The sequence below is a fragment of the Rhinopithecus bieti genome, unplaced genomic scaffold, assembly GCF_001698545.2.
Source record: "Rhinopithecus bieti isolate Rb0 unplaced genomic scaffold, ASM169854v2 scaffold_947, whole genome shotgun sequence".
NCBI classification, from domain to species: Eukaryota; Metazoa; Chordata; class Mammalia; order Primates; family Cercopithecidae; genus Rhinopithecus; species Rhinopithecus bieti.
Window position 1 is genome coordinate 4,356,685 of NW_016803664.1, and position 14,436 is coordinate 4,371,120.

Here is a 14,436-nt window from a genome sequence, read left to right on the forward strand (position 1 = left end):
TCAAGAATAGCCTGGCCAACATGGTGAAGCCCTCTCTCTACTAAGAATACACAAATTAGCCAGGCGTGGTGGGGTGTTCCTGTAATCCCAGCTACTCGGGAGGCTGAGGCACGAGAATCGCTTGAACCCGGGAGTTGGAGATTGCCATGAGCCGAGATCGTGCCACTGCACTCCAGCCTGGGTGACAGAGCAAGACTCTGTCTAAAAAAAAGAAAGAAAGAAAGAAAAATATTCCTGAGACATTAACTAGATCCCTTGGTTGAAATAACAGAGGACCAGATTTTGAACCTAAAGAAAAGGCACATAGGAACCAAAACGTTCTCAACATTATTTTACCCCCTTGCAGAAGCTAGAATCTCCCAGTTTCAGCTGTTTCCTCTTCTCCCAGCTTCCTAATGTACTTATTCCCTGAGCCAGATGTTCTCCAACTTTGGAAGTTCCTTGGAACTCCTAGGAAGCATGATTACAAAGTCAGAATTTTAAGTAGAGGGTGGTCCCAGACGGCAGGCTACAGGGACCATCAGACTTCACTGGAAGACACAGGGCTCCAAGTTTTGCCCTGACTCTCCTTACTTTACCTACCCTTCTCCTGAGCTTTCCTGGATTCTACACTGAGCAGTCCCTCTGCTGAGATCCAGGCTTAGCAGCTACTTCTTTAAAAATATCCCCCTCCCCAGCCTCATGAATGCACCAAATTGATAACCAAAGTCATTCCTTACTCTGGAATCAGCTCTCCTTCCCGATTTCCCTGCTTTACTTAATATTCAGACTAATTTTGTTTTTGTTTTTGTTTTTTGAGACAGGGTTTCGCTTTGTCGCCCGGGCTGGAGTGCAGTGTTGCAATCAAGGCTCACTGCAGCCACAACCTGGGCTCAGGCAATCCTCTTGCTTCAGCCTCCTAAGTAGCTGGGACCACAGGTGCACACCACCATGCCTGGCTAGTTTTTTTTTTTTTTTTTAAGACGGAGTCTCTCTCTGTCACCCAGGCTAGAGTGCTATGGCCGGGTCTCAGCTCACTGCAAGCTCCGCCTCCCGGGTTCACGCCATTCTCCTGCCTCAGCCTCCCAGGTAGCTGGGACTACAGGCGCCCGCCACCTCGCCCGCCTAGTTTTTTGTATTTTTTAGTAGAGACGGGGTTTCACCGTGTTAGCCAGGATGGTCTCGATCTCCTGACCTCGTGATCCGCCCATCTCGGCCTCCCAAAGTGCTGGGATTACAGGCTTGAGCCACCGCGCCCGGCCTTTTGTTGTTTTTTTAAAGGCAGTCTTGCTCTGTTGCCCAGGTTGGAGTACAGTGGCACGATCTTAGCTCACTACAACCTCTGCCTCCCAGGTTCAGGTGATTCTTCTGCCTCAGCCTACTGAGTAGCTGGGATTACAGGTGCCCGCCACCACACCTGGATAATTTTTGTATTTTTAGTAGAGATGGGGTTTTACCATGTTGGACAGACTGTTCCCAAACTCCTGACCTCGAGCGATCTGCCCAGACCTCAAGTGATCTGTCCAGACCTCAAGTGATCAGCCTGCCAAAGTGCTGGGATTACAGGTGCGAGCCACTACACCCAGCGTAATTTTTTTAATTATTAGAAAAATGAGGGCCAGGCACTGTGGCTCACGCCTGTAATTTCAGCACTTTGGGAGGCCAAGGTGGGTGGATTACCTGAGGTCATGGGTTCCAGACCAGCCTGTCCAACGTGGTGAAACCCCGTCTCTACTAAAAATACAAAAATTAGGCCGGGTGCGGGAGCTCAAACTTGTAATCCCAGCACTTTGGGAGGCCAAGGTGGGTGGATCACAAGGTCAGGAGTTCGAGACCGCCTGGCCAAGATGGTGAAACCCCGTCTCTACTAAAAATGCAGAAATTAGCCAGGTGTGGTGGTGCACGCCTGTAGTCCCAGCTACTGCGGAGGCTGAGGCAGAAGAATCACTTGAACCTGGGAGGCAGAGGTTGCAGTGAGCCGAGATCACACCACTGCACTCCAGCCTGGGTGGCACAGTGAGACTACGTCTCAAAAAAAAAAAGAAAAAAAAAAATTAGCCGGGCATGGGGGTGAGTGCCTGTAATCCCAGCTATTCAGGAGGCTGAGGCAGAAGAATCGCTTGAACCTGGGAGGCGGAGGTTGTAGTGAGCTGAGATCATGCCATTGCACTGCAGCCTGGTCAACAAAGTGAGACTCCATCTCAAAAAAAAAAAAAAAAAAAAAAAGAAAAGAAAGAAAAGAAAAAGAAACACGAGATGGGGTCTCCCTATGTTGCCTCTGGGCTCAAGTGATCTTCCCTCCTTAGCCTCCCAAAGTGCTAGGATTACAGGCATGAGACACCATGCCAGGTTAGTTTTGATGCCCAGATACTGAGTCAAGTATAATGCCTCTTCCTTGTCCCTTCACATCCAATCACTTGCCATATCCAGTTCTTCCTTTAACATGCTCCTGAGGCTGGGCACAGTGGTACACACCTGTAATCCCAGCACTTTGGGAGGCCAAGGGTGGAATGCTTGAGCCCAAAAGTTTGAGACCAGCCTGGGCAAAATGGGAGAAACTCTGTATCTACAAAAAAGCCAGGCCTGGTGGTGGATACTTGTAGTCCCAGCTACTTGGGAGTTTGAGGTAGGAAGATCACCTGAGTCCAGGAAGTCAGCACTGCAGTGAGCTGTGATTGCACCACTGCCCTCCAGCCTGAGAGAGAGACCCTGTCTCAATAAAATAAAATAAAATGCTCCTGAAATTTATCCCTTTCCTGCCCGTTTTCACTACCAACCCTTTAAAACAGGTGTTTTTTTAATTGTAATTTTTATAGCCTGGGCAACATAGCAAGGCCTTGTATCTACAAAAAATACAAAAAATTAACCAGGTGTGGTGGCTCACGCCTGTGGTCCTACCTGCTTGGGAGGCTGAGGTGGGAGGATCACTTCAGCCTGGGAAGCAGAGGTTTCAGTGAGCCGCGATCACGCCACTGCACTCCAGCCTGGGTAACAGAGCGAGAGACTTTGTCTCAAAAAAACAAAAATTTGTAGAGACGGGTTCTCACTATGTCTCCCAGGCTGGTCTCAAACTCCTGGGCTCAAGCAGTCCTGCCTCAGCCTCCAGAAGTGCTAGAATTATAGGCATGCACCACCATGCAGGGCCAAGGCAGGTACTTCTTATCTCTTTATTTATTTATTTATTTATTTATTTATTTAGAGACAGAGTCTCCGTCTGTCACCCAGGCTGAAATGCAGTGGCGTGATCTCAGCTCACTGCAACCTCTGCCTCCTGGGTTCAAGCGATTCTCATGCCTCACCCTCCCAAGTAGCTGGGATTACAAGCATGTGTCACCACGCCTGGCTAATTTTTGTATTTTTTGTAGACATGATGGTTTGCTATGTTGGCCAGGCTGGTTTTAAACTTTTGGCCTCAAGTTATCTGTCTGCCTCAGCCTCCCAAAGTGCTGGGATTACAGGCGTGAGCCAACACACCCGGCTTTCTAAGACCTAACTTCATAATATTTTCATTAAGCCTTTCTGGATGCTTGAATGAAGTCACTGCTCATTCACCTGTGCCTCTGCTTGTACCTTGTATTACATAATCACATACTGCAGCCTTGCACTGTGCTCTTTACTGTGTGTGTGCCTGTGTGTGGTGTGCGTGTGTGCACACCTTATTTTCCCTCCATAGTAGGAGCTTTGGCTCATTTATCTTTGTGTTCTCCAACACCTTGCAGTGCGCCTTGCTCATAGCAGGTGCTCCATAGATATTAGATTTTTAAAGATTAATTTAGATGATAAGGATAATAGTCTTCGTTTATTAGATGATGAGAATAATAACACGTTTATTGAATGCCTGTGCCAGGGACTTAGCCACGGTCTTTACTTATTTCATCACGTCTTCACAACAGCCCTGTGATACACAGGTGCTGTTGTTACCCAGTATTGCAAGTGAGATGATAAATACTGAGTACTGAGGCCAGGTTCTGAATCCAGGAATTGGACTGCACCAGAGGCTAAGCACTTGCCCTCATTGTTGTGCTGCTGGGCTACGTATGAAAGACAAAGATGTCTCGGGGTATTTGTTCTTTTGTAAGAATTTCAGGCCAGGCGTGGCGGCTCGTGCCTGTAATCCCAGCACTTTGGGAGGCCAAGGCAGGCGGATCACCTGAGGTCAGGAGTTTGAGACCAGCCTGGCCAACATGGTGAAACCCTGTCTCTACTAAAAATACAAAAATTAACCGACTATGGTGGCACGTGCCTGTGATCCCAGCTACTCGGGAGGCCGAGGCAGGAGAATCTCTTGAACCCAGGAGGGGAGGTTGCAGGGAGCCAGGATTGCACCACTGCACTCCAGCCTGGGCAACAGAATGAGACTCTGTCTCAAAAAAAAAAAAAAAAAAAAAAATAGAATGTCATTGAGCTCTGTAAGTGCATTTTATTGTTTTGATGCTGTTCCAAAAGAGTCAGCATACTCTTGGGAGTAGCAGGAACTGTTTTCACAGATTCAACATGTGTCTTCTACAGGAGAGCGACTTGCAGTTGTGGAGGTACAGTGTGAACGGCTGAGGATGCTCTACCGGGACTGTGCTCGGCCCCCACCGCCTCCTTTGCAGGCTGACCGGAGACAGGTGAGCCCTCTGTGGTACTTTGCACCTCCTGCAGCCACCACACACATCATTGAGTAAGGCCAGCAGCAAGTTAAGGACATTTAGAGTAAGTGTTTGCAAAGCTGTTTGGAGGTGCGTTCTTTTGCGGTGACATGCCCTCCTTTGCGGTGCCATGCTCTCATCTTTGACTGTCAAAGCAAATTAAGCTGACATTCTGAATATTGGAAAATTATAGCAGGGGAACAAAACTTAGTAATTTATAAATAGCTTCTTTGTGTTGTCAATAATAAAACGAAAGCTTTTTTTTAAAGTTTAGAGATACAGTCCCTTTCATAATAGAGAATATGAGTGAGTAATTAAAAAACAAAAGTGGGCTGGGCATGGTGGCTCATGCCTGTACTCCCAACATTTTGAGAGGCCGAGGTGGGCAGATCACATGAGGCTGGAAGTTTGAGACCAGCCTGGCCAACATGCTGAAACCCCATCTCTACTAAAAATACTAAAATTAGCTGGGCATGGTGGTGCACATTGGTCCTCCCAGCTACTTGGGAGGCTGAGGCAGGACAGTTGCTTGAACCTGGGAGGTAGAGGTTGCAGTAAGCCGAGATTGTGCCACTGTACTCCAGCCTGGGGGACACAGCAAGACTCTGTCTTCAGAAAAAAAAAAAAAAGAGGGACAAAATGTTAAAAAATAGATACATCTGTTAATGTTCTTAGCAGCATTATTCACAATAGCCAAAAAGTGGAAACTGCAAATATCCATCAATTGATGAATAAATAAACAAAATATGCTATAGCCATGTAATGGAATATCATTTGTTTATAAAAAGGAATGAGGTTTTGATATATGCTACAACATGAATGAACTTGAAATTACACTAAGTGAAAGAAGCCAGACACAAAAGACCACATCTTATACAAGTCCATCTATATGAAATGTCTAGTGCAGGTAAATCCATAGACATAGAAAATAGATTAGTGATTGCCAGGGTCTGGGGACAAAGGAGAGTTAAGGGAAGAGAGGAACAGGGATTGACTACTAAAGTGTATGGAATTTCCTTCAGTAGGGACAAAAATGTTCTAAAATTAGGTCACGATAATAGTTGCACAATTCTGTGAATATACTAAAAACCATTGACTTATCCCATAAATGTATGCACCTACCATGTACCCATAAATATTAAAAATCAAAACAAAACATTGACTTATACACTTCAAATGGGTGAATTGTGTGTTACATGAATTCGTTTTTTTTGTTTTGTTTTGTTTTTTTAAAATGGAGTCTCGCTCTGTCACCGAGGCTGGAGTGCAATGGCCAGATCTCAGCTCACTGCAATCTCGACCTCCTGGGTTCAACCGATTCTCCTACCTCAGCCTCCCGAGTAACTGGGATTCTGCAGCCTGGGCGACAGAATGAGACTCTGTCTCAAAAAATAAAAATAAAATAAAAAAAGATGCTTTTATCTGATAGAGAAGCTTGAGATTTTATGATTAGAATGATTAAAATAAAATTGAGAAAGCAAGACAACTAACCTTTAAAAAAAAGAAAAAGGAAGTGTCACTATGGTACCCCTGCTTAGCTTTGAGCTGAATATTAAGTCATGCATTTATAAATTGAACTAAAATTTGTTCTGTAACTACATGGGGACTATAAGAGGATGGAGACCAGACCTTGGAATTGATGATAATGGAAGATAAATAGTGTCTTAAAAGGGTAGTAAAAATTTTATTTGGAAAAAAGATATGCTTTTTAAAAAATATACATGCCTGGTGGGGCATGGTGGCTCACGCCTATATAATCCTAGCATTTTGGAAGGCCAAGACAGGATAGCTTGAGCCCAGGAGTTTAAGATCAGTCTGGGCAATATAGCAAGACCCCATCTTTACAAAAAATGCAAAAATTAGCTGTGGTGATGCACACCTGTAGTCCCAGCTACTGGGGAGGCTGAAGCAAGAGGATCACTTGAGCCCAGGAGCTTGAGGCTGCATCTAGCTGTGATTGCACCACTGCACTCCAGCCTGGGTGATGGGAGTGAGACTCTGTCTCTAAATAAATGTGTGTATGTGTGTGTGTGTGTGTCTGTATTTTAATGCCATCAGATAAAATTTTTTTCTTCTTTGAGAAAATAAAGGGACTGGTGTTTGCAGTTCTACTGAATATGGGTTTTTCCCCTCGATGCAGCCCAAAGAGATTACTTGGAGCCCCTCGCGAGTGTTTCCGCCTGTTCGAGCCTGCATGTTCTCATCTCACCTTACCTCAGTCACCTTCCTGGCTGACCCCAGTGCTGGGGGAGGCCTGCCCCGGGGCACTTTTATCTATGCCACATCACCACTGCCAGTTCAGGTGAGACATCACATGACCCACTGTCTTTTGCATTTTCGAATTTGAAAGAAAAAGCAGGTCTCAGGCCCGGGTTTAGCCCTCTGATTGCTGCTCTCTTCTGGCATCTCTTCAGGCCCCGTCTTTTTACTGGGAAATTGAAATCGTTTCCTATGGAGATACCGATGATGACACCGGGCCCATAGTTTCCTTTGGCTTCACTACAGAAGCAGAGAAGCGAGATGGGGCTTGGACTAATCCAGTGGGCACTTGTCTTTTCCATAAGTAAGTAAAAGAAGTAGCTCGGCGTGACAGAGAACAGTAGCCTCCCACAAGGTGTGTAAGGTGTTCAGGAAGTCAAAATAGAGTTCTGTCTTCAAGTGAGTTTGGGGAAAGGAGAGCATTTTTTTTCCATTCTGGAGATTTCCAGTGCACATTAGTAAGATTCCTTCCTAGTTGTCCTGTAATTTTTTAAAAACCTGTTTATTTTCCAAATTCTTTAACCCTTTATTCTAGGAATACAGTTTGGGAAATACTGGTGTGGGTATTTTAATACTGAAGTGATATTGTAATAATCTTACAATGCTGACCCCCCAACTTCACCACTTCCCTGCTTGCGTGTTGGCCAGTGAGGCTTATCTTTCTTGTCTTTGACCTCCCTTCTTTGTATTTTTCATAGCAACGGCCGAGCCGTGCACTACAATGGCTCCAGTTTGTTACAGTGGAAGAGCGTTCGCTTAGATGTGACTCTCTCCCCCGGTGAGTGCAGTGGGAGCTTTTCCACCCTGTGTGATTCTGTTGGTCTCAGATTTGGGTCTAAACAGGTTAAAGTTAAATAAATTTAGCAATTGGAAATGGGCAATTTGTCATTTAGTGAAAACCAAACATATCCTTGCTGCCCCCTAGTTTACACCAAACCCCTCACTTTATGAGCCCTCACCATTAGAGCCTCCATTTGGTAACTCCAGAGTTACGTGTACTTTTGTGCTTTCATCATTAGATAATTCACAGATTTTGCTTCTATCTGAAGTTTAGTCTTTCTTCACTTATTCACTAATGAGCAAATAAATAGTTTCAAAAAAAGAGAACTCCACCTCTAGCTGTGAGGCACTGGAGAAGTGCCTTATCAGGCCAGGCACAGTAGCTCACGCCTATAATTCCAGCATTTGGGGAGGCTGAGGCAAGAGGATCACTTGAGCCCATGAGTTCAAGACCATCCTGGGCAACATGGCGAAACCCCATCACTACAAAAAATACAAAAATTAGTGGTGGCACATGCCTGTGGTCCCAGCTACTTGAGAGGCTGAGGCAGGAAAATCACTTGAACCCAGAAGGTTGAGGCTATGGTGAGCTGTGATCATACCACTACACTCCAGCCTGGGTGATAGAGTGAGACCCTATCTCAAAAAAAAAGAGAGAGAGAGAAATACCTTATTGGTGGATATAGCCTATAAACATCTGGTCAAGCTTTGATAAATATTCTGCCTCTATGTTTCAGTCACATAGACTCAATAAAGAACCCTTTCCTCCTTCTTTTTAGCCTCTGTGTAAATAACTGGATCTATATAGTAGTTGAATTAGGATTGGCCCTACATACTCCAGCTGTAGCAAAAAAACAGAATTGTCCTGCTGACATTTGAAGCAGCCGAATATGTTGGTTACTTATTTTTAGACAATACATCTTAGGCTTCATCTATAATAAAACTTAAATTGATGTACTTAGTAAGCAGTCTGGGATGATGAGATGGGGAATATGAAGTCACTCCAATAGGTAACCTCTTGTAGCTGCCTGGAGGGTACTTTTGCCATCACTTGTCCTTAAGGGAGCTGCTTGTTAAATTACGCTTTTCCTGGGAGCACAGTGTGGTTTTTTTTGTGTGTGTGTGTGTTGTTTGTTTGTTTGTTTGTTCTTTTGAAATGGAGTCTTGCTCAGGCTGGATGCAGTGGTGCAATCGCAACTCACTGCAACCTCCACCTCCCAGGCTCAAGCAATTCTCCTGCCATAGCCTCCCGAATAGCTGGGATTACAGGTGCCTGCCACGATGCCCAGCTAATTTTTGTATTTTTAGTAGAGATGGCGTTTCACCATGTTGGCCAGGCTGTCTCAAACTTCTGACCTCAAGTAATCTGCCTGCCTCAGCCTCCCAAAGTGCTAGGCTCTCAGGTGTCAGCCACCACACCCGGCCCCTGGCAGCATAGTGTTTTTACTCAAGCCAAGTCTTGTTATGACTTGGAAATCATTTCAGGGCAAAGTAGTTTTTCTCTTACTTCACAAAGCAGAACTCAGACATCTCAACAGAGTACTTACCTAAGTGCTTTAAACACAAAAGGGTGTGTGGGGCGGGGTGGGGGGCAGTGGTAGGGTGGGGGAGTGTTTTCAGTGTTTTATTTTCTTGTTGCTGTATTTGTTGTTTTATCAGTTTTGCTTTTTGAGAACATTTAGGACTGGACCACGGGCATACAGACTACCCTCTTCCTAGAGAAATGTGTCTGCAAAGGAATAGGAATTACAACCCAATCTGTGTAACAGAATCTCAACCCCTCTACCAATACATGGGCTTCCATTCATCAGCAGATACTTGCTGAGCATCTCTTACCTGCTAGGCCCTCTTCTGGCCCCTGGGGATGCCGTGGCGAACAATGACAAGTCCCCGACTATTGGGAAGCTCGCATTCCTATGGTACCTAAGCCATAGGAGATTCTGATCAAAATAGCACCTTAGAACTTCATCCACTTATTTCAGAGTTTAGAAAAGATAAATTATAAGGCCACACATGCTAGCAGCTTGCTTGAGACAGCTGATGTAAGAGAAGCTGATACGATTGACAGGCTCCTCTTGGTTCTGTGAGTCCTACCTCAGTGTCCAGTCATCTTGTCAGATAGCAGCCTGGATTATGTTAGTTACCTTCACTTTTTGCAAAATGCCTTAAATGCTTATAAGTAGGGAACCTAATGGAATTTAATGGTCTATCTTTAGCTTACATTGTGAGTGGAGTTTAAAATTATATATGTATTTTTTTTTCTTTTCTTTTTTTTTTTTTTTTTTTTGAGACTGGGTCTCACTCTGTCACCCAGGCTAGAGTGCAGTGGTGCAATCATAGCTCACTGCAGCCTCGACCCCCTGGGTTCAAGTGATCCTCCCACCTCAGCCTCCTGAGTAACTGGGACCATAGGCACACACCACCATGCCTGACTAATTTTTGTATTTTTGTAGAGACGAGATCTCACTGTTTTGCATAGGCTGGTCTTGAACTCCTGTGCTCAAGCAATCTTCCCACCTTGGCCTGCCAAAATGCTGGGATTACAGGCATGAGCCACCACATCTGGCCTTAAATTATATATTTTAAGGCCATTTCTGAATATTCCACCGGAGATGATATTACTATTACCTTTTTACTTGTTTGTCATAAGTAATCTTCCATGTGTCAAAAAAGAAAACTTCCAATTTTCTATTTCAAAATAGTACCTAGTGTTTTCATTTTGTCTTGCCTGCCAGGAAAATAAAGGCTAAATTTAATATGTAATTGCGGTAACTGATTTAACACAGACACTAGGCATTTTCCTTCTAAAAAATTCTGACAGCTTCTTTAAATGGGTTGTTTCTGTTATGTTCCTTTATATCTAAATACAAAAACTTAGGCTGGGTGCGGTAGCTCACGCCTGTAATTCTAGCACTTTGGGAGGCCAAGGCAGGTGGATTGCCTGAGGTCAGAAATTCGAGACCAGTCTGGCCATCACAGCAAAACCCCTACTAAAAATACAAAAATTAACTGGGCATGCTGGTGGGCGCCTGTAATCCCAGCTACTCTGGAGGCTGAGGCAGGAGAATTGCTTGAACCTGGGAGGCAGAGGTTGCAGTGAGCCGAGATGGCACCACTATACTCCAGCCTGGGCAACAGAGTGAGACTCCATCTCGGTAAATAAAGAAATACAATAACTTCATGTCCATTTCAGAAGTAAATGAGGGCATAAATAGTCAGTGATGTGTAGGGTGATACTCTGGTTGCAAATTTAAATTTTACTTAATAAGAGGGAGAAAATGTGTTTTCCTTCCCATTCTCTGCTATAGGTGACGTGGCAGGAATTGGCTGGGAGAGAACCGAGGGGACTCCACCTCCTCCGGGACAGCCAGCCAAGGGCCGGGTATACTTCACGTACTGCGGGCAGCGCCTCTCACCGTATCTCGAAGACGTCTCTGGTGGCATGTGGCCAGTGGTTCACATTCAGAAAAAGGCAGGTTACCTTATTGGGAAAGGAAAACAAATTCTCCTTCGTCACCTGTTCCTGTTAGACATGGAAAAATGAAAGGGAGCAAACAGGCCATCGTTGTACATAATATTGGTACACAGTGGCAGAGGAAGGGCAGAGCCAGCCTGAGCGAATGCTTGCCTTCCTTTGTGTTGACCCCACAGTCTTAGATTGAATGATGCTATATCAGGAAGTTAGTGCTTCATTGCCTTGACATCTTTTTAGCAACCTTTCCCAGACAACAATGCAAGGAACACTAGAGTTCTTTCAAATGTCAGTAAAATGATTCCATGATCAAGTAAATTTTGAAAATGATTCTCTTTGGTTGCTCAGTATGTCAGAAACTTGGAGAGATCCTTCAGGAAAGATTTGTAAGTTCAACTTAGTTAACCAGCATCCCCATACATATTTAATGATGGAACTCTTGTTTCTTAAGGAGCGTCTATTAATATCCAGTGTTCGGGAACATTATTACTTACTACATGCTGGTAGCTCACAAATCCGTATCTCTATTCCAGACCTTTCCCTAAATTCCATGCTCACATACCCAGCAGCCTGGGCAGCATCTCTAAAGAGATGCCTTATTGGCATGTCAAGGTTAACATGACCGAGACTGAGCCTAACTCTTCCCCAAACCCAAAACCGCCACTTCCCCAGTCTTCTTCATCTCAGGAAATGTCAGCTCCATGCTTTTAGTTGCTAAGGCCAAAAACCTTGATATTCTCCTTGACTCCTCTTTTTTCTCCTGCTTCACATCCAGCCTGTCAGCAGATCTTGGTTCTAACCTTCAAAATGTATCTAGAATCTGACCACTTCTCCCATTCCTCCATTAGCAACCCAGCCCTGCCACCGTCTTCCCTTGGGTAGCTCATCACAGTGGTCTAACTCCTCTCCCAGCCCGTATTCTTGCCTGTTCACGTCTTATCTTTTTTTTTTTTTTTCCCCCTTCAGGACATCTCTAAGATAATACATGTCTTTTCAACCCAGCAATCACAATGATCTTTTTAAAATGTTAGTTGGAATGCCACTATCCAGTCAGTGGCTTCTCATGTCATGCATTTTAAAAGGCCAAGTCTTTATAATGACTTACAAGATGCAAGGTGTAGTGGTGCCAGAATAGTCCCCGTGGCTCTGGAGGCTGAGGTGGGAGTATCACTTGAGCCCAGGAGTTCCAGGCTGCAGTGTGTTATGATTGCACCTATGAGCAGTCAGTTGCACTCTAGCCTAGGCAACATAGTGAGACTCCATCTTTTTTGTTTGTTTGTTTTGAGACGGAGTCTTGCTCTTGTCGCCCAGGCTGGAGTGCAATGGCGCGATCTCGGCTCACTGCAACCTCCACCTTCCAGGTTCAAGCAATTCTCCTGCCTTAGCCTCTGGAGTAGCTGGGATTACAGATATACACCACCACACCAGGCTAATTTTTGTATTTTTAGTAGAGATGGAGTTTCACCATGTTGGCTAGGCTGGTCTCGAACTCCTGACCTCATGACCTGCCCACTTCGGCCTCCCAAAGTGCTGGGATTACAGGCAAGAGCCACCGCGTCCGGCCAAGACTCCATCTTTTAAAAAAATAATCTATAAGGTCGTATAGGATCTGGCCCTGTACCATGCCTCTGATACCATCTTTTATCTCTTTATTTGTTGAGCGAATTAATGATGCCAATAATTTAAAGCAGCATTTCTCAGCCTGTTCCATTCATGCATTCAATGAATATTTATTGAACACTTACTCTAGTCAAGCACTATGCTAAGCTCCGGGTATATGGCAGTGAGCAAAACAGATACGATCTCTGTCTTCATTGGGTTATGATCAGTTGGAGGAATAAGACAGTACCAAATAATCACATAAATATACATGTGTATGTATGTAATCAGAGACTAATAAATGCTGTGAATGAGAATCACAGACTTCCTGGAAGCAAGTGGCAGGCACATCTGATCTTGTATCTCTTAATCTGAAGAAGTGCTGCTTGAGCCAGGTCTGGAATATTATTAGCTGGTCTTAACTAGGCAAAGTTGGACAAAAGAATATTCCAGGTGGAAGGAACAGCATGGATGCTGGTGTCAGATAGAGAGGAGCAGTATCAGGTAGAGAGGAGCAGTGTTGGAAACAAGAGAGGTCAATGCGTTTGAGCAGCAAAGTGCATGAAAGTGTGAGGTGAGGGACGGAGAGGCAGGGCTGGCTATACAGGGCTCTGAGGGCAGGTGTGTTCAGTCCCTTCAGCCCCCGCCTGGTTTCTCATGCCAGCACACACCTCAGGCTATTCTTCCAAGGTGACGTTTAGTGAGCTGCACCTTGGGCTCTTGCAAAAATAAAAATAAACCTAAGTCTTTCCAAATCCTTCATTTGGTCTCCTTTCCAGAACACCAAAACCCGAGCTAACTTTGGCTCCCGGCCATTTGCCTACGCAGAAGGGCAGGCCCACCGCAATGCTGCCGACCTGTGCACCGACCTAGCAGAAGAGATTAGCGCTAACTTCGAGGCCCTGCCCTTCGCCATGGCATCTGACAGTGACAATGATGCTGGCACCAGTATTGCGTCAGACCCAGGCACTCATGGACCACCATGCCGGATTGCTGCTGTGGCCACCGCTCAGCAACGTAAGTCACCTCCTGGGAGTTACTGCCTCCATGGCTTCCTGAGGCCGTGAATGTTATGAATTCCATAAACCCATTGCACTTGAGCATCCTCAATACAATCAGGAATTGCCAACTCAAGTGCCCATTGTTAATGGGGTCACAGGCCTGGTGAAAGAAGGTGGGGAGCAGGAGGAAGCACAGCAGACCACAAAGTTCATCCCCTTTTCCGGGAAGCCTGCTATGCCTCAGGGCAGCCAGTGCAAGACCAGTAGAGCCCCAGCACTTTGTATGAAGTCTCCTCATGTCACGTGTTACTCATTTTCAAAACTTGTCCTAAAATTGAGGTGATCACAGAATAATAAAATGCTAGGCAACGGGTATATAGATGTGCACTAAAAACTCTTATGATGGTTGGGCAAGGTGGCTCACACCTCTAATGCCCACATTTTGGGAGGCCGTGGTGGGCAGATCACCTGAGGTCGGGAGTTCGAGACCAGCCTGACCAACACGGAGAAACCCCGTCTCTACTAAAAATACAAAATTAGCTGGGCGTGGTGGCACATGCCTGTAATCCCAACTACTGAGGAGGCTGAGGCAGAAGAATTGCTTGAACTGGGAGGTGGAGGTTGCAGTGAGCCGAGATCGCACCATTGCACTCCAGCCTGGGCAACAAGAGTGAAACTCCATCTCAAAAAAAAAAAAAAAAAAAAACCTTTT

The 14,436-nt window shown here is 45.2% G+C and overlaps 1 protein-coding gene across 7 annotated transcripts in view; it reads left to right on the forward strand.

Annotated features, from left to right (window-relative positions):
* HECTD4 (HECT domain E3 ubiquitin protein ligase 4) overlaps positions 1-14,436 on the forward strand; it is a 229,395-nt gene that overhangs the window by 162,550 nt on the left and 52,409 nt on the right. For all 7 annotated transcript variants that reach the window (XM_017847150.1, XM_017847162.1, XM_017847117.1 and 4 more), the window contains exons 45-50: positions 4,489-4,592; positions 6,754-6,915; positions 7,028-7,176; positions 7,571-7,650; positions 10,961-11,124; positions 13,503-13,740. In XM_017847150.1, coding sequence (XP_017702639.1) covers positions 4,489-4,592; positions 6,754-6,915; positions 7,028-7,176; positions 7,571-7,650; positions 10,961-11,124; positions 13,503-13,740 — 897 coding nt within the window. The remainder of the gene's footprint in view (positions 1-4,488; positions 4,593-6,753; positions 6,916-7,027; positions 7,177-7,570; positions 7,651-10,960; positions 11,125-13,502; positions 13,741-14,436) is intronic.